General features: G+C 50.5%; 1 protein-coding gene and 1 pseudogene across 3 annotated transcripts in view; both read right to left on the reverse strand.

Moving 5' to 3' along the window:
• Positions 1-7,151: 7,151 nt before the first annotated feature.
• On the reverse strand, positions 7,152-7,998 carry LOC101178019 (annotated as a pseudogene). Its single transcript, XR_004032625.1, has one exon. The product of XR_004032625.1 is annotated as an uncharacterized LOC101178019 (transcript).
• A 354-nt stretch (positions 7,999-8,352) lies between these two features.
• The window catches only part of KIRREL1 (kirre like nephrin family adhesion molecule 1), a 102,619-nt gene continuing 84,234 nt past the window's right edge, over positions 8,353-26,737 (reverse strand). Inside the window, exons 3-15 of one of the 2 annotated variants that reach the window (XM_003258647.4) lie at positions 26,219-26,368; positions 19,478-19,635; positions 17,327-17,477; positions 16,227-16,332; positions 15,933-16,081; positions 15,633-15,760; positions 14,776-14,902; positions 14,586-14,686; positions 12,855-13,053; positions 10,970-11,077; positions 10,654-10,793; positions 10,006-10,083; positions 8,353-9,757 (exon numbers count right to left, since the gene is read on the reverse strand). In XM_003258647.4, the coding sequence (XP_003258695.1) occupies positions 9,281-9,757; positions 10,006-10,083; positions 10,654-10,793; positions 10,970-11,077; positions 12,855-13,053; positions 14,586-14,686; positions 14,776-14,902; positions 15,633-15,760; positions 15,933-16,081; positions 16,227-16,332; positions 17,327-17,477; positions 19,478-19,635; positions 26,219-26,368 (2,072 nt within the window). In that variant the 3' untranslated portion in view covers positions 8,353-9,280. The remainder of the gene's footprint in view (positions 9,758-10,005; positions 10,084-10,653; positions 10,794-10,969; positions 11,078-12,854; positions 13,054-14,585; positions 14,687-14,775; positions 14,903-15,632; positions 15,761-15,932; positions 16,082-16,226; positions 16,333-17,326; positions 17,478-19,477; positions 19,636-26,218; positions 26,369-26,737) is intronic. The other variant, XM_030824158.1, reaches the window with a different exon arrangement.

The following is a 26,737-nucleotide window of genomic DNA, read 5'->3' on the forward strand; positions in this document are numbered from 1 at the left end:
AGCAAGGTTTTGGTCATCCCTCGGGTGATCACATGATTCTGGGAGCCAGACCCTTTGCTAGGAATGCTGACAGGATACTGCTCGAATAGAAGTCCCAATCAGTGTCTCTTTTGGGGAGGTAGAACATTAATCTGATCCTCAAAATATGAAATATTCCCCAGTTTGCAAATGAATGCAGGATGTGTTTGCATAGTGACCACCAAGAGAGCAGTATTATGTGGAGAGGAACAAAAAGACAAAGCTCCCTGGTTCAATTTGGGGAGCTGATGGCTCTGCTCTCCCCGGGAGGTTGCCTCTGTGTAGCTAATTACAATGAGTAAAGGAAATGGGAAAGTGAGTGCCGATGAAGTGATCTTTCTCCTCCCCCAGGTTCCTGCTTTACAAAGAGCTGGTCTTTCGGTTTTAGAACCCTGGGGGCTGGCAAGATGGGCTCTATCATGCCCAGCTGGATGGGCACATTCTCCTAATATCAGGTCACTGCTAGAGCAGCGTTCGTGTTGTGTTTGTGGCAGGGAGATGTGTGGCGTGGGATGCTACAGAGAGTGAGGCAGGTGGGGTGGAGGGGCGGTAACATGCTTCAGAGAGTTAATAGACCAAAGTAATCAACTCACATTTGAATAGCATTTAGCAATTTACAAAAGGCTTTCGTCTATCTCATCTCATTGAGTTTTTACACCATTTTAAATATAAAGAAATGGTAACTCAAAAAGGTGTGCTGACCTGCCATGCATTGCAGTTACAGGAGGCTTTGCTGGGATTTTAAGCTAAATCTTCTCATTCCAAAATCCTTGTTCTTTCCATATCCCTTGGGCAAACAGAGACGTCTTTCCCGATGTCTCTAAGGAAGAGGCAAAGGAGGGAAACGGACAGATGCCCAATGCTCCCCTTTCTCTAGGCTAACAAAAGCTCACCTTTACTGGATATTTACTTGCTAGGAACTCTGCTAAGCATTTTCCACGGGATAGTAACTATTACTAGTCCACTTCACAGAGGAGAAAAGAGGCATGCAGAGAGGTAAAGTAACTCACCCAAGGAGCAAATGGTGAAGGCAGGGTTTTAGCACTATCTGTACTAATCAGGATAGGATATACTGTGTTACAGTAACAAACAACCACAAAATTTCAGTATCTTAACAACGATTCATTTCTCCCTCAAACTACATATTCACCATGGGTTGGCTAAAGAGCTCGGGACACAGCCAGACAGATTCCACTATGACAAAGCCGTACCATTTGGAATAAATGGGCTCCTGTCGCTAGAGCAGAGGAAGACAATGCTGGAGGATCTCACACGAGCAATTAAATGCTTTGGTCTGGAAGTGACATGCCACTTCTATTTATAGTCAGCTTGGCCTTGTCTAACAGCCAGGGAACCCAGAAACAGAGAATTCAATATGAATAAGTACTGGTCATGTCTATCGGCTTCGTAGACCGACTTGAACGTCCATGTTTTTAATCACCATGCTATACTACTTTATCAAGCATGAACTCTGTCAGGCCTCTGAGCCCAAGCCAAGCCATCGCATCCCCTGTGACTTGCATGTATACATCCAGATGGCCTGAAGTAACCGAAGATCCACAAAAGAAGTAAAAATAGCCTTAACTGATGACATTCCACCATTATGATTTGTTTCTGCCCCACCCTAACTGATCAATGTACTTTGTAATCTCCCCCACCCTTAAGAAGGTACTTTGTAATCTCCCCCACCCTTAAGAAGGTTCTTTGTAATTCTCCCTACCCTTGAGAATGTACTTTGTGAGATCCACCCCTGCCTGCAAAACATTGCTCTTAACTTCACCGCCTATCCCAAAACCTGTAAGAACTAATGATAATCCACCACCCTTTGCTGACTCTCTTTTCGGACTCAGCCCGCCTGCACCCAGGTGAAATAAACAGCCATGTTGCTCACGCAAAGCCTGTTTAGTGGTCTCTTCACACAGACGCGCATGAAAAACTCCTCTAGGTTAAATTCCTTTCATGTATTGTGTTTATGGGTTTGCTTCTCCTCCCTCTTTCCTTCCCTCCATACCTGCATTCCTCCAGCACATGCTGAGAAACTACATGCACTCCATTGGGTGATGGATACTAAAATAAATGATACATGCTCTCTGCCTTTCAGTGACCTTCTTTTAGGAGTAAAATGCTAATGTGTCATACACAACATCCTGTTAGCAAAGCAGAAGGGCTATAAATGAGATGAGATCAGTGACATAATAGCTAACCCACGAGACTTCCAGGGAGGAAGAGAAGGTGAGTAATGAGTCAGGCAAGGCTTCCTGGAGGAGATGGCCTTTGGGCTGGGCCTTGAAGATAAGTAAAACTTAGAAATGGGAAAGTAAAGGGACTCCAGGCAGAGAAAAGAGCTTGGACAAAAGCACAGAGGGAGGAAAGTTCAGGGGCATACCACAAACAAGGCATAATTCCATTTAACTGTGTTGAAATGTAGGGTAAGTGAAAGGGAGGGTTGTGAAGTAAGTGAAAGGTGTGGGGTCATGTCATGGAGAAATTTAAACTCACACAGGAATGTGTTTACGCCTGGGCCAATAGCTCCTCTTGTGACGCAAAAGCCTCACAATGAGGGTGTGGCTTTTACAACTTTGCAAAGCCAGATGATAAAGTGGCTGTGTCATTATTACTTATCCTCAGGCTGGAGGTGACTTAGAGGGGCTGGGGCTCCCATCACAGAAAGAGGCCTGATACACAGGGACAAGGTCCTGTGGCCTTTCTTGTGGCTGAGAGTTGGTTTAGGCCCTTGGAGCCTTATGTAGTGCCCTATACAGACTTGTCCCAAAGAACCTGCTGGCCCTGTGCTGGGGTCTGGGGATGTGGAGATGAATAAATGTATCCCAGGTGGGCACATAACATAGGAAGCGCCCCACCTAGCACCACTTGGCCTAATAGTATTCACCTGTGCCTCCACATTTGCACAACTTTGCTTCCTCTCCTGGTTTTTTCTTTTTTCCCTACTCTTTTCTGTTTGCTTTTGTATTCTATCAATGCCATTTTTACCTATGCCAGTGCAACTTACCTCAATGCAGCCTCCAAATATAACTGTACCTTGGCCTCTCATTCCCATCCAGATTGGATTCACCTTGGGCTACCTATAGGTTCTTGGTCCTGGCTACATGCCTCCAAACCCCAGGCCCCACGGCACCTTGCACCTTCCCTCAGCTGCAGCTCCTGTGCCGTGACTTCTAGCCCTCTTGGAAATGGGTTGCATTATTTCGAAAGTATTTTTTCAGCTCTTACATCCTATCTTCCTCTCTGACTATGTTGGGTGTCCCTTGTGTACAAAAAAGGCTACCGTAAACTGTCTTGAGTTTGCTTGGTTGTTAACTGGATGAAGAAAACAATAAACCCTATTTCTCTAATGATTTATAGCTTTAAAAAACATTATCTGGGCCAAGCACAGTGGATCACACCTGTAATCCCAGCGACTTCAGAGGCCGAGGTGGGTGGATTACTTGAACTCAGGAGTTCGAGACCAGCCTGGGCAACATAGTTTCTACAACAAAACAAAATAAAAGTCCAAAACAAAATAAAACAAAACATTATCTGAAAAAGCATTATCTGAAAACAATTTCAGGTATCTGCAAACACTCCTGAGAAATGAGCAAAGTGAAACCCTTGGGAACTCAACTCAGAGAATTTAGGATTTCTCAGCAGGATGGCCTCTGTGTGTGTGCACTGCTGCACCATATGTTTTTTCATTCTGCTTCACTACAAGTTCAAAAGGTTGGAGACCTCGTAACTTTGCTTTTTACCCAAACCACATCATTTTAAATAAACAAAACTAGCCATTCTTACACACCTGTCCCAATTCCTTTGGGATCCAGATCTCAGATTCAAAAGTCTCCCCCTTTCGCATTCCCATAATGCGATTTGGCACAGAACACTTGGATGCAGTTTTCCAATAGCAGGAGCCTCCAGCTGTTTGTCCCTGAACTGCCATAATTGGCCTCAGGGTTCTGCACAAGTGGCAAACTAGAGAATACATTTTGCCCCACGGCCTGGAGGCGGCACAAACATTGCTTCTGCAATTTCATTCCAAGCCTGTTTTTTCCCCAAACCAGGATAACACCCAAAGCCAGATCTTTTAAGTAACTAGCCATTAATGCATTAAATAACACAAAACATGGTACTTTTTAAAACATTTATATTTATATATATAAAAAAATTAAATATATATAATATATAGTGTGTTTGAGACTAAAAATATAGTACATAATATTTTAAAAAAAAGAAAAAAGTAGAATAGGAAAAGGTGTGAGGGACACACAGATACACATTGCTAAAAACCTACGATGGTTTGTCCTAACAAAAATAATATCTTTTTTTCTCTTCTCTTAATTATCATCATGGATCCATTTATTTCTGGGGTCTGGGTGGAGAAAATTCAACTGGAGCTAGAAATGGAGGTTGCAATGCCAAGAATGGCTGGGTAGAAAATGTGACCACAGGGAGCCCTGGGCCTCTTCTGGTAAAACTGGACATTTCAAAATTTTCTGGGTCACTGTTACTAACAAGATTGTGTGGAGTTTTATTGTATTGGGATTTTGGCTGCTCTCTCCCCAAAGTTAGGGTATTCCCAGGGGGGACAGCATCTGAAGAGCTCCAGAAGCAAACAGAAGAGCTCAGGGCCCGTCAATACTCAACAAGGCCAGTGGTTGGGGCCAGCAAAAAACCAGGGTAGGGACAGCAGACTGGCAGGAATGAGTGACAGTTCTATGCAAATGGGGTTATTATTATTATTGTTATTATTATTAAGGGCAGGTTTGTACCAGAACTGCCCAGTATGGCCTGTGACTTCTGCGCAGCAATTATTTCTCCAGGGACAGGGCCTGGAGCTCCCTCACAGTGATGCAAAAAAATGGGATTCCTCACCAACCCCGACACATACCCCCTTCCTACCAAACCATACATCTCTCAGTCCTCTCCAGCAGCCCAGAGGTGAGCGTCAGGACCACGCTGACAAAGGTGAGCCAATGCCTTTCACAAAAAGCCTGGCCTTGAGGAGAGGAGGAGAAATACCATAGTGGGATAGGAGGAGGCCAAGAGAAGGGAATGGGATATTTAAATGCTAATTTTATAGCATCTTCACAAAAATAAATGCCTTTCAATTACATCCCTTGGCCTGTGCACTCAGTGTTCATTATGGCCTCGCCAGGGTCAGGAGCTTCACTAATCCTTCTTGGCGACTCTCAACATGCACAGCGGCCTGTAGAGGCACCAAGCGGTGGCCTGGCTCAGGTCAGACAGCACAAACTTGGGGAAGCCAGGATTTCTGAGGCCAGGGTGCTTGGGGAGGAACTGGAGTTCAGCAGTGGGGACAGAACCTTCCACACAGCAAAGAACAAGGCAGTTCGCTCCAAACCGGGTCTTGGCTTTAATGTGGTTTTCTTCAAACCCAAATGGCTGAACATTGCTAATGAACGTAGGTCATGTATATTGAGACACCGATTCCGTTTTATGGAGCCCTGTGACTCCTGACAGGTTAATGAGAGGGCACGAAACTCCAGTGCGACGTGCTCCATTTTGAAAGCAGATAAAGCTCCCCTCATCAGAGTGAAGAGGAAAGTAGCCCTGCTGGAATAAGGGGAGAGCATACCGCCTGAAGACAGGGTGCTCAAACGGACGTTTTCATTCCAAGCAAGACAGTGATAAGAGCACAGCACTGCTCCCATCCCTGGCCCCTTTCCTTTCTCACCTACTAGGCTTTTTGCTTCATGCAAACTCTGTGGCTGGACTTTGAAGGATCCAGAATTTAGGATATAGGGCGGGTCCTTCACGAGGGAAGTGACCGTGGCTCAGCCAAAATCACAAGATCCTCCGTCAAGATCCAGAACGTATTCCAAAGCTGTTGTACCCCTTTCCCTCCACCGGCTCCCCTTGCAAGCTGCTCCTTCTCAGGCAGGGGCAGCTGTGCTTACTCCCCGACCTCTCGCTCCAGTCACCTTGGACTGCAGGCTTCACCTGTTTGGTGAGAAGAACAAGCTATCCCTGGACCGGAGGAATGTTCCTAAGGATCAGGGTGGAGGAAGGCTCCTCCCATTTTCCCCTACAGAAAAAGTGCCTGAAACCTAGGCACATAATATCCCTATGTGCATACTATGTCCTGCCCTGGCAAAAGACACCTTTGCAAACCCATCAGAAATGCGTGGGGAGCAGCACAGATGACCCGATAGCCAAAGGATAGCCCCATATCAATTTTACTCTGAGGTTTAGGGTGTATTTTGTGTTGCTGTTTGGGATAAAGGGGTCCCTGGTGGAAACTAATTCACAACACTTCTGACAAGATAATGAAGCCCATGGTGAAAGCTCCTTAGAACAGGAGAGAACTCCCTCAACCAGCTCCCCAGCCCTCATCATGCTTGCTACTGTTCCCAGTTCCTTGCAGCAATGGGCAGTCCCATCCCTACCCTCAACCCAACGGGTATAACAAAACCAGAATAGTTTTAGGTTTATGCAACCCTCCCCCTTCATTTTATAGGCCAGACAAATTGGGGGTAATGAACAGAAAGTTAGGCCGAGATCTAACCTTCGCAGCTTCAGGACTGGGTCCTGGGTCTCCTGACCTTTAGTCCCTTGCTCTTTCCACTAAAACAAGCCGTCAAAGGTGATCAGGATCACCAACTGCTGAGGCATCACCATGTTGCAGGACTCCAGGATTCGACAGCAAAGCTCTGTGATCAAGGACACCTTCCACTCCCCAGAAAAGCTATTCCACTGGGCCCATCAGGTAAGTTCCAATTCAGATTCTGATGCACCAACATGTAAGTTACAGAGGGCAGAGACTACCTTGGTTGCTGATGCTTCCCTGTGCCTTCCAGGGTGCTTTTTTGACACCCAAGAGGCTCCAGTTAACTTGTTAAGGAGTAGAGGACAGTGAAGTAGCTCTGTGTCAGGCTTCTGGAAACTAGGCTTCCTTTTTCAACAATTCTCCCTGCACCATTAGCTCAATTACCTAGTAACCTTAGGCCCTCTCTCCATCATTTCGGTAGAATGAAACTATTACTTAAGCTAAAAAGGGATAAATAAGAGAATCTAGCCAAACCCAAAGCAAAACTGAATTCTTTTTGGAATTTGCATGTTTAAAAAGCCACCATCTTTAGACTTTAAGTCTTTGGATTCCCCATGGCTTCTGGTTTTTGTGAAAATAATAGAAATTTGCATGAATTTGTCTGTACAAGAACCTGAATTTCTTGACAGACCTTCCCACTGAGCTCTCATAAAAGGATTCTGTAGAAAGGTGTCAGCTTCCAGGGATGGAATACAGCTGGAAGCCTGTAAATGCCCCAGGTAGGGCCCACTCCACAGGAGTTTTCCCTGCTGAAATGAAGGAGGATGCAGAGACTTCCTGCGAGGTTAAAATTAGAGCTACTTGCTTCCTGGGTATTATCTGGTCCTTCCTAGCAAGGCGTTGGCCAGGAATGTCGCCCCCCAGACCCATCCGTAAGGGTGGTAATGGCCTGTGGCTGATGAACATGTAACTCATTAAAGCGAACATGAATTATGAATGGTGACCATGGAGAAAGGGCGAGGAACATTTTGGGAACTGCACCAGAGGCCCTGTCTCCCATTGGGCTGGACATGCAGCTGGGGAGGCGGGAAATAGCCACCTCCAGACACTGCTTCTTAGGAAGGCGAGGCTGGGGCAGGGGTACAGGTTCTCCTCGGAGCGCCTGTTCTCTTTGGTCAGAAGGTGGTGGCTGAGAAGCGGTCACATGGAAGGTGTGTGTTGGATGTGCGTGCACATGGAGGAGGAGAAATGGCCCGTGGAATGCCTGTGGTGCCCTTCCGCGCCACCTTCTCCCAGTCAGCACAAGTTCTCTGCCAGGGCCATTTCCAGGCCCCTTACCTCTCCAGGTCCTCTCACCCATCTCTCTCCTAACACTGTAACACTTAACAGTGTGTCCGAGGCTCACAAGTACCCACTCCCTGCACAACCGCCCACGTAGGGTCAGTCATCCAAAGCTTGACACTCAAGGCACTGAAAGTGGAAGAAGGAATCTGATTGGTCCAAAAAAAAAAGAAAAAAAGACACTTAAAAAACCAAAACCTGTCTCCCATACCCCCGGAAGGTGGCCTCCAACCAACTGATGGGACCTAGGAGAGTAGAGCCTGAGAGCCAGGCCCCCTCCGTAACCCTATCGGAGCCCACTGTGTGACAGGTCTGGCAACCTGAATGTTTAAAAATGGATTCAAAGTGCTTGGAGACTGAAAGAGTAATGGAGGGTGTTAGGAACCCCATGGAGAAGAATAGGTACTACCTTTCCTTTCCACTGGGACTTGTATTTGGGTGGGGGAATCCCTACAGCTTTTCTTCCCAAATGAGGTTTTCATTGTTTTTTGTTTTCTTTGAAAAATAGCCTACAGCACCCCCACCCCTACCTCACCACTCCCCAAACCAGCTCAAGAGTTAAAGCCAGGAAGTGGGGCAGATTGGGGAGAGGAGGCTTGTGTGGCTCCCTCTAGTGTTGGTTCACTGCTGTGCAGCACACAGCGGTATCTGGGTCAATCAGGACATAGTCCTGCCTTTCTTTCTCCACCAGGACCCTGACTTATCTGGCTGGCCCAGCATGGAGGAGAAGGCGGGCAGTGCTGCCGGGGGGATTCCTGGATCCCTCTGCATGCTGACAGACAGCTGTCCACAGTGGGTAGCCAAGGTGACTGGCATTTTGATCCCAGCTGAATGAAGGCTGGATTTGAATGCAATGCCAGGGCTGTTCTGTAGACAAGAGCAAACATAAATCCAAGCTCCCTTCTGCAGTACCCTGAGGAAGGAGAGAGGCACCCAGGGCACGAATGCAGACAACAGAGGGACTGGCCAGGCTATCCTGCTTTCCATCTGTCTGTGCCACAGCCACCCACTCCCATACTTCATGTCCCTAGGCCAAAGCATGCCCATCCCTGGGTACCCCCATTTCCACTTATGGGAGATCAGAGGGGTGGGATAGAAAGGGAATGCTAAAAAGTGCCCCCTTTGCTCTCCCTAACCTTCACTTTCCCTGTCCCCATTTTAGGGTCAGGCAAGAGTGCAGGTCAGAAGAGACACATCCTCCCGAAGAAGAGGGAAGGGCAGGCCCAGGAGGCTGGGGCATGCACAGAGCACCATCCTCGGGACAGGGTGTTTCTGGGAGACCTGCTCCCCACCTGCCACGGTGGGAGGAAGAAGGCTGGTCCGAGAAGGGAGCAATGAGCAATGCCCCTGAATATCAGGGAACAGCTGTGAAAGCCTTCTCCTCTGCCCCGCAGAGATGCCCCAGCCAGGCTCTGGCCCCTACACATGAGTCTGCATGCGCTGCTGGAATCGCTGGCCGTAGTCCGAGTGCTGGGAGGTGTAGGAGAATCGAGTGGCTGTGGCGTACTTGCCAATGGGGTCATACGCCTCATATGGGGTCCGCTCCAGGCCAGAGGTTGGAGCCTGGGGGTAGCCCAGTCTGTAGGTGGGGTACCCAGCTGCCCCAGGGAAGGGATGGGAGTTGAACTTCTCATAGTTCTCGTAGGACAGCTGGCTGGTTGTGTCGGTGCCAGCTGGGGCAGCAGGGCCAGGGGGTGTGGGCTCAGGGCCATAGTCAGAGGCAGGCGCCCGGCTATAGGTGTTGAGCTGGGCATAGCCACTGGAGTGGGAGAGACGGGATGAGGGGCGGCCGTCGAAGCGGGCAGGGCCAGGGGCACGGTAGTCAGCATAGAGCACTGCCCTGGAAGACGGGCGATCTTCATGGGCACGCACGTTGTAGTAGCCATTGGTGGGGTCCTGGGGGCAATGAGAGAAGAGGATGGAGGCAGTGTCCCCTCTTGGGTGGGGATCAAGTCTCACCATGGCCTTCTGGGCCTCTTCCTCCAGCTCTCCCTATGTCCCTATCTAGCATTCCACCTCCTCTGCTCCTTCAAAAACCCTCCCAACCACTCCTGCCCAAGTCTGTCCTCACCTCCCCGCTATAGGACCTCAGAAACCCACTGGCCCACTAGCCCTCATGCCCTGGCCCCTTCCCTCTTTCCCACCTTCATCTCATACTCCTCCCGGGTGTCGATGGTGTCGCAGCGCAGGTCCTGCTTCAGATCCACATCATCCTTAAATGACTGCGGAGCAGCAGGAGTGGGGCATCAGCAGACGGAAGCCCTGCTCTTTTCGCCCCTCACCAACCCCTCCCCACACTCAGAGGCCACCTGCTCATGGGAGGGGTCTGAGGTCAAGGGCAGACTTGAGTTCTGGTGCTCTCAGCAGAGGCTCTGGGATGTGGTGGGAAGAGGCCAGAGACCTTGGTTCGAGCACTAGTTTGGTTGCTAACATGTAATGTGACCTTGTGTATGTCACTGCCCCTCTCCAGGGCTGTTTCCTCATCTCAGCAATGAGGCAGATGGACCAGAAAGCCTCTGGGGACTTCCAACTTTCACACTCTGTGGGGCAAAGGAAGTCTTTGGAGAACCCCAGCTGCCTATCCTCTGCTGGAGGAAACTAGCCTGGGGTGTGTGTGAGAGAATGTGTGTGAGTGTGGGAGAGTGTGTGTGAGTGTGGGAGAGTGTGTGTGGCAGGACCAGGGATGGCCGACTGAGGAAGGAGAGAATGACCACGGTTATTAGAGATCTGGGATGGAGCTGGTCCTCAGAGAGTGGAGAAGGCAGGAGGCCAGCAAGGAGCAGGACCCTCACCGAGTAGATGGCCTTCATGACCCGGGTCGCTGTGGAGACGCTGGTAGTGTCATCCTCCCGGTCAGAATGCATCGTAAGTGGCTCTCGGTTCACTGTCTCCACCTTGATATCCAGCTTCCTCAGGGTCACGTCCTTGCGACCTGGGATGGGAGAGGCAGCCTGGAACAAGTGCTTCCTGCTGGCCTCTGCAGTGGCTGCTTCTGGCTCCCTCTGGGCTAGAGCTCAACGGCCAACCTCCCATCCATCCCGAGCACTGCCTCTCATGGCCCCGGAAGAGCCAAGGGAAGGCTGTGGGCTGCACAGGGCCCATACTCACTGCCTTTGCGGCGCCGGTAGAGGAAGAATACCAAGGCGATGAAGAAGAAGATGAGCAGGATGCTCGCGCCGATGGTGGCCCCAGCTATGATGCCCACAGGTAACACCTCTTTCGATGGGGAAGGAAAGGTGGAGGGGTGAGGCTGGAGTTATACTGGGAGCTAAGCTCAGTGCTGGCTAAAGGCTAGGCCACAGCTACAGAGGCAACCTTGGCTTGTGTACAGGGCTAAGTTTTGACTGAGCCCTGGGACAGTGTTAGGTTTAAGTCAAGGTTGGATTAGAGAGGAAGGTCTGCATTGTGGTTGGATTTTGGTCTGTGCTCCAGCTCCATCAGAATGGAGATCATGGTCATGTCTCATCCCTGCAGCTGGGGCAGGAGTTTGCCCCTGGTCTTGGTTGTCTGTTGATCCCTGTTCTTCAGCCCACCTGACTATGATGCTTGGCCCCTCGCTCTTGTTTGAGGTCAGCCATCTCCAAACTCTCCAATCTGCCACCTGTGTCTCAACATCTTTCACCACTGTGCCATCCATAATACCACTGTGACTGCCGCATGTGCACCTATCTACTCAGTGCTCCAACAGTTTTCCTTGGTTTCCTCTGCTTCCCAGAGCTGAGGAGGAGCTCAGGAATCCTGCTTCCAGCCTTCTCGCTCTTCCTAGCAGCCCTAGTTGAATCCAGATCCTGCTTATAGCTCTTCCCCTCTGAGATCCTTCCCTGTGGAGCCCCACATTACTGTATCTACTCCATTCTTCCCCACCCCCAACCCCCTTGCTGGCATCCTCATTTAAGACTGAAGTGATAGGCTGGGCACGGTGGCTCACGCCTGTAATCCTAGCACTTTGGGAGGCCAAGGTGGGTGGATCATGAGGTCAGGAGATCGAGACCATCTTGGCTAACACGTTGAAACCCCGTCTCCCCTAAAAATACAAAAAATTAGCCGGGCGTGGTGGTGGGTGCCTGTAGTCCCAGCTACTCGGGAGGCTAAGGTGTGAGACTCGTTTGAACCTGGAAGGCACAGGTTGCAGGGAGCCAAGGTCGCACCACTGCACTCCCGCCTGGGCGACAGAGCGAGACCCCATCTCAAAAAAAAAAAAAAAAAAAAAAAAGACTGAAGTGATGGGATGCTGTCATTTCCCATGCGGTTCCCCATCTCCTATGTCAAATGGTTCTCAAAAAATAAAACAACAACAACAAAATGCTATCTTTTCCTCCTTGGACATGGTAGTTTCCAAAAGCCAAAGGAATACCTCTTTTATCATGTGAGAAGTGCCTTAAAGGAGAGAACACTTTTCTGCTATCAGAATGACAATTCTTGAAGAGGTAGGGGAACCCATACTTACTAACACCTATTATATGCCAGGCATTTTGTAAATATTCTCTCATTTAATCCTCACAACAACCCAATGAGATGGGAAGTGTTTTTCCCTTTTGCAGTTCATATGATTCTTCTCCATCTGAATTAATTTGCTACCCCTCTGTAAGTCCCTCCACTACACTGAAAGTTTCTTGAGGTCAGGGACTGTGTCTTGTTCACAGCTCTTCCTGCAGCCCCTGGGGCAGAGCCTAGCACACAGCAAATGCTCAATACACTTTAACGAAGTAAGGGAACTTCCCCAGTTGAGCACGGAGGCCAGGTTCTGGAGGGGAGGCCCAAGAGAGTTCTTTCCCTCTGATGCACAGACTCTTATAATAGGCAGGAATCAGAGGGGTGTAGCCCCAAACCCCTTCACTCCTGACCTCTCAGCCAGGACCTCTCTCTGTGTGTCCCCTCCCTCACAGCAGAGCCCAAGGGAAGGGGAGCAGCTGAGCCCTGCCCCTGGAGAAAAGAAGGAGCAGAATCCTCAGGCTGCCCTGCACCCCAGCTGGCAGGCAGCACTGCCAGTCACCTCGCTCTTCCAGCTGGATGATGGCTGTGCCCGGCCCAAAGCTGTTCCAGGCGGTGCAGTTGTAGTGAGTCTGAAAGTCGGCCTCCATGACATTGTTGATGGTGAGCGTGGATAGCACCCCACTGCCTGAGTTGGTCCTCTCCACTGTATAGCGTTCCAAGGTCCCCACCTCCAGGAAGTTCTCCTTCCAGGCCCATGCCTGAGGTGGAGAGGGAAGGGAGAAGGTAAGAAAGGGGCAGGTGGCAGAAGCCCATGCCCACGTATCCCCTGATCCATCCTCAATGCACCCTCACCCCTATGTGCCATGTGTGCCCCACGAGCCCAGCCTAACACCTCCCTGTAACAAACCTAAGTCACACCTGCTACCTCACACCCTCGGCACTGACACTCCACTCAAGGAGAAGCAGTGGCTCCCAAGCATGGCTGACATCAGATTTACCCAGGGAGATTCTTTCAAGTGTAGATATTTGGGACTTATGTCCTAAATAGGAATCTCCAGGGAGGAGGAGAATCTCTATTCTCATAATGATCACATGTAATGTGGATGCAGCTGATCCAGTGAACCGACACTGGGAATCCCAGATGTAGAAAAAGTTGTGCATTTGTCCTCAAGAACGCTGGGCTCCTCTCCCCATCAAGCCCCTGTGTGGCCTCCCTGTCCCTCTCTAGGCCTCATTTTTTTCATCTATACAATGACAGAACCAGGCTAGGGCTAGACAATGCTCAAGATTTCTTCCAGCTCTGATAGTCTGTGATTCTAAGCAAGCGTAACTCAATCTTTAGGCGTACATTTAACCAACCCACATGACCTGCCTGGCTGGCTCTGAGACTGATCCACAGACTTATAATAGGCAGAACCCACAACAGGGTATTCCTGGACCCCTCCATCCCTGACCTCTCAGCCGGGCCATTCCCCTGCATGGCCCCTTCCTCAGAGTGGAGCCTAAGGGAGGGGGAGCAGCCGAGAACTGGCTCTTTTCCAGGGATCAATCCTAGATCTGCAGGGAAAGCCCCCCCAGGAGGCCAGCCGCCTGCTGCCCGGGCTGCCGTGGTAATGAAGTGTCCCTGGGCAGCCCTGGAGTTAGCCAAATGGTCATTAAATGTGATGAGGGGTTTGACAGTTAATAGTCACGGAAGGAATTAATGGCTCATGGTGTGGGGGAGAGGAGAAAGGAGGGAGGAGAGTGGCAAGGCAAAGGGGCTGGTAGGAGGAAGGCAGGAGGAGGGAGGGAAGAGCAGGCCAGGCAGGCAGGAGAACTGATGGGAAGGGAGGGAGACAGCAGGAGCCAGAGGAGGAGGAGACAGGGAAGCGGAGGGAGCAAGGAAAAGAGCAGGAGGTCAATGACAGGGCAGATGAGGGAGAAAAGAGGGGAAGTGTTAGCCCAGGGGAGAGAGCGGGGAACTAACATGAATCGAGTGCTGGCCTAGGCATCTCACACCTGCTGCTGCCATGACTTCTCACAGCAACCCTATTAGGTAGGAGTTACTGGCCCTGTTTTATAGATGAATAAACTGAGGTTCAAAACATTAAGTGATCTGCTCAGGGACACATAACAAGTAAGGGAGGAGGTGGGATTTGAGCAGGTAAAGGGACAGAGGGACAGCAGAAGATTCAAGGATGGAAACGGGACAGGGAAGTTGAAGGAGCAAAACCAGCAGAAGTGAGAGGAGGCTGGGCCTGGGCAAAGAAGCAGGGAGGGCTGGCTGTCTGCAGCCAGGTCCGCCACTCACTATGCGGTCTGGGGGTGGTGTGCTCCCAATGAAACATTCCACCTTGCCACCGTCACCCCTCACAGCGTACTGCACTGCCTCACTGGAGATGATGGGGGGCCCTAAAAGCAAGAAGACACGAGTCAGAACCAGTTAAAAACTGCAGTACCAGCCCGCCCAGGCCCGGCTGCCTCTCAGGCCACTCACTCACCGTTCACATAGAGCGGCACCTCCCGCTCAGCCACTCCGATTCGAGGCACGATGGCCCGGCAGGTGTAGGTGCCAGCGTCTGCCTGAGTCACCGACTTCAGCAGCAGCTGGTTGCTGTTACTCAGGACCTGGGCAGAGAGAGCAGCCTCGGGTGGGGAGCCAGGAGGCCTGGGCCCCTACGTCCATGAGGGCCCCACATTGGAGGCATTGGAAAGAAAGCAGGAAGGGCCACAAGTGAATTCCCGGAAGGGAAATGGGGTTCCCGAGTCCATTTTGGTCCATGCTCTGACTCTACACAGGTTGGCACGTAAATACGCCATCTCTGCAAGTGTGGGCAGGGATGCGGTGGAGGCCAAAGAGGGCAGGTGAAGGCTGCAATCATTTTAGGAGGATGCAGCCTCTTCTGATGATCTGTTCTAGTGTTTTCATTGCCAAATGAGGTAGGACGTTTTACTCTGAAATTCCTCTTCCTGCAATTCTGGCCCAAATGGTCTAATGGGGGTCTCTGCAGAGCTGTAGACTCCAGCCTTCTTTAGTGAATCGCCTCAGCTTCCCCACCTGCCTGTGCAGCATTATTTACCAGACCTTTGCCACTGCAGTAGGCCTGTCCCAGGCCCTCTCCCTTCCTCCCACCCCACCCTGCTTCCCACGCACAGGTGAGTTTGTCCCCCCAGTGCTTCTGAACTGGGCAGCTGTCCTGTGAGAAGAGGTGGGGATAACTGTAAGCACTTTCTCCTCCAAATTCCAAGACCCTAGAAATAGCCCAGGTTCAAAGATAATGCTGCAGCCCCCCATCTACTCCCATCTGTGGCCGCACCCCTTCCTCCCAGCATTCAGAATAGGCAGTAAGAGTCTTACCATATTTGAGTCCTTTTTGGTCCAGGTGAGAGTGAGGGGGGGATTCCCAACCCAGACACAGGTGAGGGTCACATCAGAGCCAATGTCTGTGGTTGTGGGTTTGGGGTCAACTACAATCCGGGGAGCAACTGTGAGGGAGAAAGAAGCCACTCGTTAGGGTCTCAAGCTCATGGGGTTAACTCCAATCAATCTTTCTCCTGCCCTGTTACCTCCCCATTCATGGAGCAGTCCCCGACTCTGCCCCAGGCCCTTTGGGGGCCCCTGCTCTCTGTCCCCATCCCTGCCTTCCCAGCTACTCACAGTGGACATTTACTAAAGTGCTGACATTGGTGCTCCCCACTTTGTTGTGAACCTCACAAGACACAGGCTCCGTGAAAAAGGAGTAATCCACATTTGTCTCATAGCGACTCTCATGGGCGTCTTCAATCAAGAAACCCCCTTTGGCCCACCTGGGGGAGGAGGCAACACAGAGGGGGGATCAGGCCTCAGACCCTCTCAACTACATCCATGACACTTGGCCTCCCCAGTACAGCCTCCAACCCCGAACTCTTCCGTATCACTCCCCAGAGTGCTCCCAGCCTCTGATCCCCTCACCTGTAGCCCAGGATCTCGGGGTTGGCTGTGGCCTGGCAGGTAAAGACAACACGTTCACCCTCCTGCACCGTCTGTGGCTCAATGGACAGGGTCACTGTAGGAGGGTCTGCAAAGTAGAGCACAGGGAGTCAGGGTCTTTTCTGTCCCTTGAGTTTCTTTTTCCCTCCCTAACACATACACTCAGACCTGACCACTCTGGTGGGGATCTGGGAATTTGAGGTTGCAGTGTATCAGCTCCAGTTAACGTGCTGTCTTCCTCACCTTTTCCACATGGAGCCTCTAGGGGGCCTGCTAGGGTGACCACCAATGAAGGCACCGAAGGGAAAAATAACGCAATGGACTAATGACCCACTGTGGCCACTAGGCGTCAGTGTGAGCTTGCTTGGCTCACTAAAAGGGATGGGGTGTGGGCATCCCCAAGTGCTGCCCACACCACCATGGTTCCCTGGGCAGAGACAATTTATTACACACCTATCAGGTAAGGATACTCCATGCTAGATGCTCTTCTGCTATATCTCATTTAATGCTCACAACCCCAGGAAGCAGGTCCAGGTCCACAATCCCTTATTTGAAACCCTTAGGACTAGATGCATTTCAGAATTTAGAATTTTTCAAATTTAGGAAGGCAATGTTGTGCATAGAGCGTTTACTGTGTAAGATCCCCAGCAGCGTCTGGACCACATCCCATAGTCACACATATGAATACATTTGCAGTAAGACTTAAGACTAAATTAAATAAAAGACTATGAAGAGCCTTCGTTCAGGCTTCACCACCAAACCACTTTTAGTTTGAATAAGGGACTATAGGCCAGTATTTTATCTTTTGCAATATACAGTATACAGAATTGGAAACTGAGGCCCAGAGACTATAAACCATTGACTAATAACAGGCTGATTTAGACCTGGGGACTGCCTGACTCCACAGCCAATGGTCTACCAGCCCTTAGTCCCCACGGTTCAATCCAGGGAATGAAAGATGTGAAGAAGGCGAGCGTTTGTCCTGGGGACCATGGGGGGACTCTTAGTTTGTGCTTCTCAAAAGGCTGCCTACGTTCCCCTCCCACCCCCCTGCTCCAGACTGCTCCCCCCAGCCCACTCACGGTGCACGTCCAGCTCGATGGAAGTCTCCTTGCCACTAGGGATGGCTTCGTTCATGCTTCGGCAAGTGAAGACACGCCCAATGTCCAGGTCTGTGGGGTTAATGAGCAGTTGGCTCACGGTGGTCTCCCTCTTCCCATCCTTCAGCAATTCCTGGAACATGACAAGGGTGGGAGATACGGTCAAGCTAAAAGCCCTCTCCTCTGCTCTTAAGTTCACCTCACTCAGAGATGGGCTTGGGCTGGAGGGGTACTTTAACTTAAAGCTCAACCCCCTTCACTCCCCCAATCTCTTCCCTGTGTGTGTGTGTGTTTAATCAATAGACTATTAATTATCTTTTACTTAAAAGATATATTTTTAGGGTCTTGCTATGTTGCCCAGGCTAGCCTCCAAAGCCTGGACTCAAGCAATCCTCCTGCCTGAGCCTTCTGAGTAGCAGTGACTACAGGAGTGTGCCATCATGCCCACATCATAGACTATCTTTTGGAACAGTTTTAAGTTTACAGAAAAATTGAGCAGAAAGTACAGGGAGTTTCCATATACCCTCCTCCCTGACCTTACAGTTTTCCCCATTACTAACACCTTAACACCTGGCATTAGAGTGATAAGTCTGTTACAACTGATGGACCAAAACTAACATATTATTATTAAGGCCACAGTTTATATCAGAGTTCACTCTTTGTGAGTCCAGCGCAAATCCCTTCTCTTCTGGAAAGCCTTCTTCAGCCAGCCCAGCCCTCAGAACTCTCTCCCAGACTGAATTTATGCCCTTATAGTCAGTGTGTCCTGCTCACAGCTCCAGACACATCCAGCCTTGCTTGTAGGCACCATGTGTGAGTGTTCCAGGGTTGGGTTTTTTCTGCTAAACTGTAAACTCCTTGAGGGCAGGGAAGGGACTCACAGGCTCGAAGTCTTACACTTGCTCAGTGACAGCCAGGGGTCCCTAAATATGGTCACAGGAACCCTTGATCTGTTTTCTATGTTGCAAACTGCCTGAGGGAAGCCGTATTATTAATCAAAGTAAGGCCCCGTTGTTTGACCACCATGCATGCAGCTTTGCTGGACAGGCACAGTTCAGGGCCAGTGCAGTAACACTGACTCCCTTGTGTTGCTTTGAAGCTCCATTGTCTTTAATGAATATGAAAAATGGGGGTGGATGACAAATGGATATTAACAAATCAACTTGTTTGGTTGCCAAAATATCTAAAAACATGTAGCCCTGAGGAAGAAAAATCACAGTTTTTGGTTGTGAAAAGGTTAAGTACCACTGAGGCCAAATTATCATTTGTCAAACGAGAAACTAAGGCCAGAAAAAAGTGAAGTGAATTATCCAAGGTCACACAGTGTGTTAAGGGCAGAACTGAAGCCAGAAGCCAGGTATCCCTGGGATTACATGCTGAGGAGCATGGGAACATCTCTCTCTCCACACTGAGAAATGCTCCTGCAGCACCAGCAAAGGGCTGAATACACATATGTTTACCCACAACTGGCAGGGTAACCCCAACCAGGAAATCTGGCTTTGAATTCCAGCTGTACTGTCCGCTTTGCTATGTAATCCTGGGCAAGTCACTAGATATCTTTCATGGCTTCCTCATCTATAAAATGTATACAAGGACCTCTGCTTCCCCAGCCTCTTTGTTATGATGACTGGAATAATCTGACCACCAGATGCTGAAGGAAAGAGGTAGAAGTGATCAGTGGAGAGAAAGCACAGTCAGACCCAGGTACAAACCCCAGCTCTGTGCCAGCTGTGTGACCTTAGACAAGTCACTCAACCTCTCTGAGCACCAGTTTCCTCCTTTGTGAGTTGGAAATATGCCTCCTTTATGGGACTCCTATAAAGATTAAGAGAGACTGTCCATAAAGTGTTTAGCATGCACAGTGTCTGGCACACAGTAGGTGCTTAACCCATGGCAACTTATTATTACTATTAGTCTCTGTTCAGCTACTGAATGACACAGTAAACCTGGGAATTCATTTCTCTTCTCTGGGTTTCAATTTTCCCAACTGTAGAATGGGAGGGCTGAACCAGATGACCTCTAAGACCCCTCTCATGTCTGTGTGCTCCGGAGTCTGTGGTGAAACCCCTGTGGGAAAGGAGAGGTGAGCTGGGCTAGGCCCAGGAGGAGCTGGGGGAGCTGGCCGGAGCTCACCGTGCTGGCCACAGCGCCCTCCTGCTGCGTCCCGTCCCGGAACCAGATGATGGTGGCAGCAGGCTTCGCATTGAAGGCCCGGCATGTGAGGTTGTGGGGGGTGCCTGCCTGCAGTAGAATCACAGGGCCTCCGTCAATCCTGGTGTCCTCTGGGGGGACTGTGGGAGAAAGCAGAGCAAAGTCAGTGCAGGGTGTGGCTAACACTTCCCTGATGACCGAAACTACCGCCTCTGGAAGCATCCTTGCACCTGCATGTGCGTCTCTAGGTAGGCAGTACCACCCTACTCCTAACCTACAACCACTGTCTCCATTGCTCTTGTGGTGGCTTCCCCCAGGTACTCAGCTCACACATCTTTCCCAGCCCTTGTCTGCTTTTCTTTCCTGGCCTATAATATTTTCTGGTACTCCATGCCCCTACTGGTTTTTTGTTTGTTTGTTTGTTTGTTTGTTTTTGAGATGGAGTCTCGCTATGTTGCCCAGGCTGGAGTGCAGTGGTGCCATCTCGGCTCACTGCAACCTCCGCCTCCTGGGTTCAAGCGATTCTCCTGCCCCAGCCTCCCAAGTAGCTGGGATTATAGGCGCCCACCACTGCTCCCAGCTAATTTTTGTATTTTTAGTAGAGATTAGGGGTTTCACCATGTTGGCCAGACTGGTCTCGAACTCCTGACCTCTCAGGTGATCCACCTGCCTCAGCCTCCCAAAAGGCTGGGATTACAGGCGTGAGCCACTGTGCCTGGCTCCATACCCCTACAGTTGCTCAGAGCTGCACACTACAGATGGAAGCCTCAAACTTAGGAAAGGGCTGGGCTATCTCAGGCCCTGAGTACAGCTCATACCCTTGGGAGTCTGGCTCGGAAAGGCGGCTACCTCCATAGGACTTCTCCCATCCTCCCTCCTGTCTGCTCCTCTGCCCTGGAGCAGCCAGATGGGCTGCCCTATCACAGTAACCACCATGTCACACTGCTAGCAGGTTATTTTTCCCTACAGCACAGCTAAGTATGTGCCACTCCCCTGCTCAAGCACCTTCAATGGCTACAACTGCCTAGGGCATAAGTTCCAAGCATTTCGGCCTCCTGTTCAGGGTCCTCAAGCCAAGACCTGCAATGCAGTGCTTTCCATATGGCATGCCCTTCTCCCACAACTTCTATTGAAGTGCCTCCCATCCTGTTCAAATCCCAGTTGATGCACAAGGCTTTCCATGCTGTAGCCCACCCCAACCATGGTGGCCCCCACCAGTCACTCAGAGCTCTTAGCACCATCTGTCTTGGATTTTGTTTACTTATAACAGCTGCCCCAACCAAAACTGTGATTCCCCTGGAAAAACAGCAACCCTGTCTCACTAATATTTATGTGGTCACCAGTGCCTAGAATGTGACCAAAGTAGGCTCTTGCTAAATGTTTAAAGAATTGAATTGACCGATATCTGATGCTAGCAAACAAGGGGGGCTCTCCCTGTCCTATCTCCATAGGCTTCTAAGACAAACCAGACTGTAAGTTCCCTGAGGGTAGCGGCTGCTTCTGATATACCATCAACACTTCAATATCTAGCCCAGGGCTTGGGTGATCACAGGTGCTCACGGATATTTGCTGAATCAATGAATGGATACTGATGAAATAGAGGCAGAAGGATTTTGATTATAATTTTTCTGGTCCACCCAGTGTTCATCAACCATAAATGAGAAAGGAACTCCTGGGCTCAAGCAATCCTCCCACCTTAGCTTCCCAAGTATCACAAACTACAGGTACACACCATCATGCTTGGCTAATTTCTATTTTTTGTAGAGACGAGGTTTTGCCACGTTGCCCAGGCTGGTCTGAAATTCCTGGGCTCAATCAATCCTCCTACCTCAGCCTCCCAAAGTGCTGGGATTACAAGCACGAGCCAGTATGCCCCACTGATAAAAGATTTTGTTTGCTTCTTTCTGAAGAAGACAAGAAAGACTCAGAAGAGGGTCCAGAGGGAACACTCGAGAGGAGATCTTGGGAGACCCACAGTGCCCAGTGGTGGGCAGGGCTGTTCTAGAATTTACACAATGAAGGTCTCTATGCTGGGGTTTCCAGTAGAAACTACTCGAAACCTGTCTCAGCATTCTGTTCAACTGATGCGTGCCTAGTGATATAGTGGAAAAATAATAAAACTTAGATTCAGACTGCCTGGTTTCAAATCCTGGCACCTTTGTTCACCTGCTGTGTGATCTCGGCTGAGTTCCTAAAATCACTGAGTCTCAGTTTCCTCATCAGAGAAGAAACCAAGACATAACAATGCCTACTCACTAGAGCCTCGTGAAGGTCAGATGAGACACTGTACATAGACTATGATGTGCAGGGCATGCGTGAGGTGTGGAATGTATTAGCCTTACTGCCTGGACGAGAGTAACAGTGGCTCCAACTCCTGCCTGGCTAATTATCCTCTGAATCCCTGGCTCTTCCTCCTTGTTCTGTGGTGTGTCTGGTTCCAATGCCAGATGGGGACAGGTTTGAGGATGGGGATGGGGAGCAGCTTGAAAAGTAGAGAAAGGTGGAGAGAAATGAATAAACAGCTGCTACTCAGGGCCTCCTGGTCTGCTCAGGCCCCTCTAAGGTCACATGCTGCTGCCACACCCAGGAGGAAGATCCTGGATGGGCAGAGCCCTGAGGAGACGCCATGCCCAGGTGTGTGCCCAGGCGTGTGAAGCCCCTCCACTGGGAAGGCATCAGCTTCCTCTGCCCTGGTAATGCTTCCTGCCCCTTTGTTCACGCAAAGAGTACCCATCTCTCACCTCTGCCAGCAGTCCACCTTTCTCTGAATTTTCCAAACTCTCTGCTCATCCTCCATGAGCTCATCCCTGCCCCTCATATATGGGACAAATGACAATAAAGCTGTTAAGGTGCCTGCTGAGCCAGCTGTTAAAGGGCATGCGTCCATGTGTGCATGTGTTTATAAGCAAGTTTTTATGGTTTGTGACTTAAATCTGTATATCCATATGCTCATGTGCTTCCCCACACTCATGTGCCCCTAAGTCTGTGGTCAAACAAGGCCTCAGTCTCCTTGTTTATAAAACTTCAAAAATACAGTGGATATCTACTCCCCTGAGTTGTTATTGTGGAGGCAAAACAAAATCAAGAAGGGGAAGCCAACTGTAAATGGTGGTGGGATCGACAATAATTTCTGCCACTCAGTGAACGTTCACCTTGTGTCAGCCAAAGTGCCTCCTGTATATGACTTCATTTAATCTCTACCACAAAGTATATTTCATTATTCCTTTCATGGTAAATATCATTAACCCCAATTTACAGACAAGGAACGGAGGCTCGAAGAAGATAAACAAATGTGCTCAGAGACAGGAGAGTGAGTTAGAGGGTAGAGCTGAGATGTGGACCAGGCTTGCCTGACCCAGAAGTCATGCTCATCACCATGGCTTTGGAGGTCTGTATATCTATGTTATGTCTGCATCTGTGGGGGGAGTGGGAGGCATCTTTTCAAAGTCCTACCCTAAGGAAGAATGACAGAGGCCATTTTGTGAAAAAGGCTGGCCTGGGGAGCTGGGGGGCCACTGAGGGGGATGGCTGGGGAGGAGAGGAGTCTATGAGACTGATGTCATGCAGGGAGGCTGATACCAGGCACTGGGCACAGCCCACTCCTCATTTCTGCCCTGCCTAGTCTCTGGGTCCCCCAGCTGCTGTGAGCAAAGGCTGTAGGTAAGCAGGTATGCAGGAAGGGATGCAGGAAGTGTCATGCCTTCTTATTGCCTCCATGTGCTGCAGGTGGCAGGGTGTTTGAGAATTTAAGAGAAAGACAAGGAGAGGAGAGAGTGAGGGGAGAAGGGCCTCCTGGTCTGCTCAGGCCCCTCTAAGGTCACACGTTGCTGCCACACCCGGGAGGAAGATCCTGGATGGGCAGAGCCCCTAGGAGACACCATGCCCAGGTGTGTGCCCAGGTGTGTAAAGCTCCTCCAGCTGGACTAACTGTCCCTGTCTCTCTTTCAGCTTAAAGTTATTCCTGGGGCCTCTCCCTGTTCTCTCATCCATCCAAGTCACCCAGGCAGGCCAGCAAGGACCATACCTTCAATACCCACCATGCCCTCGAAACAAGCCAGTGGGCTCTCCTGCTATGTAGCTCTCCCTCATTGGCCTGCAAGCTCTTAAACAAGGCACTCTTCCATCTAGGGTTCCCATTGATATTCTCCTTTTCCAGGTTCTTCCTGGATTGAACCAAGCCACTGGGTGCCATTATAAGACATTGTTACTGCAGGCCGGGCGCGGTGGCTCAAGCCTGTAATCCTAGCACTTTGGGAGGCCGAGGTGGGCGGATCACGAGGCCAGGAGTTCGAGACCATCCTGGCTAACATGGTGAAACCCTGTCTCTACTAAAAATACAAAAAAATTAGCAGGGCGTGGTGGCGGGCACCTGTAGTCCCAGCTACTCGGGAGGCTGAGGCAGGAGAATGGCGTGAACCCGGGAGGCGGAGCTTGCAGTGAGCCGAGATGGTGCCACTGCACTCCAGCCTGGGGGACAGAGCCAGACTCTGTCTCAAAAAAAAAAAAAAAAAAAAGAGACATTGTTACTGCAACACTTAGTAGCTTAGCCGGCCTTTCTTCATCTCTTTCCATCTCTGTGATAAGGTAGCAGAGAGAAGAGTATCAAGGTCCACTCATTAGGATGAGAGTTCTCTAGGGCAACAATAGCACCTTCCAGGGCCTAAGATAGAGGCAGTTAGGGAGGAAAAAAGGAAGAAGAAGGTTTCCTAAAAGTCTCATGGTTCCTTGGAATGCTTGATTGAGCATGGGGCTGACACACTTCAGTGAGGGATGAAAGATGATGTCTTGGTATTCAAGCTCACCCTCTAATTTTTGCTGTCTAACCTCGTTCCTGCTCCTTGCTAATTCTTTCCATTTTAGTCCTAGAGAGGAAAAGCAAATCATCCAACAGCCTTGAATCCTGGTCCTTCAGGGCCTTTACATCCAATGAAATTGGCTGTTGGGTCCCTCCAGTCCTCACTTATTCTGACACCTCACATTCACCCAGACCTTCACAGTTTACAAGTCTCCATGCAGCAAAGCAGCAGTTGCTAAGAAAAGGCTGGTGTCATTATGCCATGTTACTGATGAGAAAACTCATGCCCAGAGGTTGTCACCTCTTTAGGATCATGATGCCAAAATGGCCAAGGTACCCAGGTCTCCTAACCACCAGCAGTCTAGGACTCTCTCTTTCCACTACACTCTGAGGACTTGTTATGTTCTCACCTCCCTCCTTGCAAAAACAAAAAACAAACAGGCTGGGCGCAGTGGCCCATGCCTGTAATCCCAGAACTTTGGGAGGCCAAAATGAGTGGATCAACTAACTGAGGTAAGGATTTCGAGACCAGCCCAGCCAACATGGTGAAACACCGTCTCTACTAAAAAATACAAAAATTAACCAGGCATGGTGGTGGGCACCTGTAATGTCAGCCACTCAGGAGGCTTAGGCACAAGAATCGCTTGAACCCGGGAGGTGGAGATTACAGTGAGCCGAGATCATGCCACTGCACTCCAGCCTGGGCGACAGAGACTCTATCTCAAAAAAACCAACCAATCAACCAACCAACCAACCAACCAAACAACAGAAAACCTTCCTTGTGCCCAAACTCCCTCATCTCAGCTCCTCTCTCCTTTTCTCCCATCCATCTTGGGGGCTCCCCACAAATTCAGTGATTTCAAGTTAGAGGGAAGGAAAGGAAGAGGGGCAAAACATAGCAAATGGAGGCAGAAAAAAAGGGACAGAGTCAATGTAAATAGGGAAGAAAGAGGGTCACAGATGGACAGAGTCCAAGCCCAAGACAGAAAGCACAACAGAGGCAGAGGCCCAGTGAGACAGCAGGGCTGGAGAGAACAGGAAGACTGGCAGATTCAGAGGTACTGCAAGAGTGAGACCTGGAGAGAGGCTGGGGGCTGAATGGGCGAGGGGGGGCAAGGGGTGTGCTGAAGCTGGCCTCCTTCCGGTTCTGTGGTGCTGCTGCAGGAGAGAGTCCCCTCATTATGCAAATGGCCTCGGGGGTTACCATAGAGGGGACATCTGCTTGGTCCCCCAGTGGGTGGCTGCCTGGCTGGCGCAGGGTTTCCAAGAGCCGCAGGGCTTCCAAGAGCCAGCAGCCATCCAGACACAGCAGGACCCCATCCCTCCCACCCCTCACCCCAGTTCTCAGCCTCAAGGCCCATTCCTTCCAGTCCTATTCCCCTGTTTCTGGAGGAGGCCCCCAGGGTGAATCTGAGAGGAGGGGTGAGCGCTGAGGGAGGAAAGGAGGCAGCTGAGGGAAGAAGGGCTGTGTGAGGCTGGGGTGAGGTGGAAGAGGGGCACAGGGGCCTTCTGGGGTCTCTGAGGCAGCTGAGAGGAAAGTAGAAGGGAGACACCCCCTCACCAACAAGCCTGCCAGCCAGGACAGCTGGGAAAGGAGGGCCTGGGCCTCCATCACTCCATAGTTCCCTGCTCCTTGTCTCCACAGCCTTGTTTCTAAAAGGCAGAAGGCCCTGTCCCTGAGTGGCTGAGGCACCGGCTAGAGCAGAGAGGATGCTGGGCGTCACACAGCCCACGTCCCGCCAGCACCCCACATCTCCCGCACGCCTGGTTTGCTTTCTTCTACCTGGACTTGAGCATTAGGGCAGGGATGAGGCCAGTAACAGAGAGGGAGAAGCTGGGAAATTAAAGAGGGAGCTGGAGAGGGGGAGAGACTGCCAGGATACAGAGAGACGGGGCCTCGAAGTACTGAAGGGCATTGGGGTCCTTACTGAGCACGGTGAGTTTAGCCCGCCGAGAACGCAGGGCGGCCTCCGTGGCCTGGCACTCGTAAGAGGCGTCGTCAGAGAGCTCAGCATCTGTGATCTCCAGGTTGTACTGCCCAGCGTCTGCGGAGCCCACGACCCGGTACCGTGGCCAGGCTGCAGAAACAGAAAGAATGAGGCCCAACCTTGAAACAAGGACACATCCTCATTCATCCCACACCAGTAGTCCTCCCTCTGCCCTCTCCTGGGACACCACTGGCAGGTGAGAAGGTGAGGCCCCAGACACAGACACCTGATGCCACGACACCCCACGGCGAGGCTGGGAGCCATACAGCCGGAGGAGCAGACAGAAGGGCAGCAGAAGCAGGGAGGCCAGCAGGAGCAGATGAAATCTCCAAGGCTGTTTGCAGACAAATGCCTCTCATAATGATAGGAGAGAAAGAGGAGAGAAAAAGGCACACAGCAGGGAGCAAAGGAGAGGGGGAGAGAGGGAGAGCGAGTGTGTGGGCGCCAGGAAATATAGGG

The sequence above is a fragment of the Nomascus leucogenys genome, chromosome 12 (assembly GCF_006542625.1).
Source record: "Nomascus leucogenys isolate Asia chromosome 12, Asia_NLE_v1, whole genome shotgun sequence".
NCBI lineage: Eukaryota > Metazoa > Chordata > Mammalia > Primates > Hylobatidae > Nomascus > Nomascus leucogenys.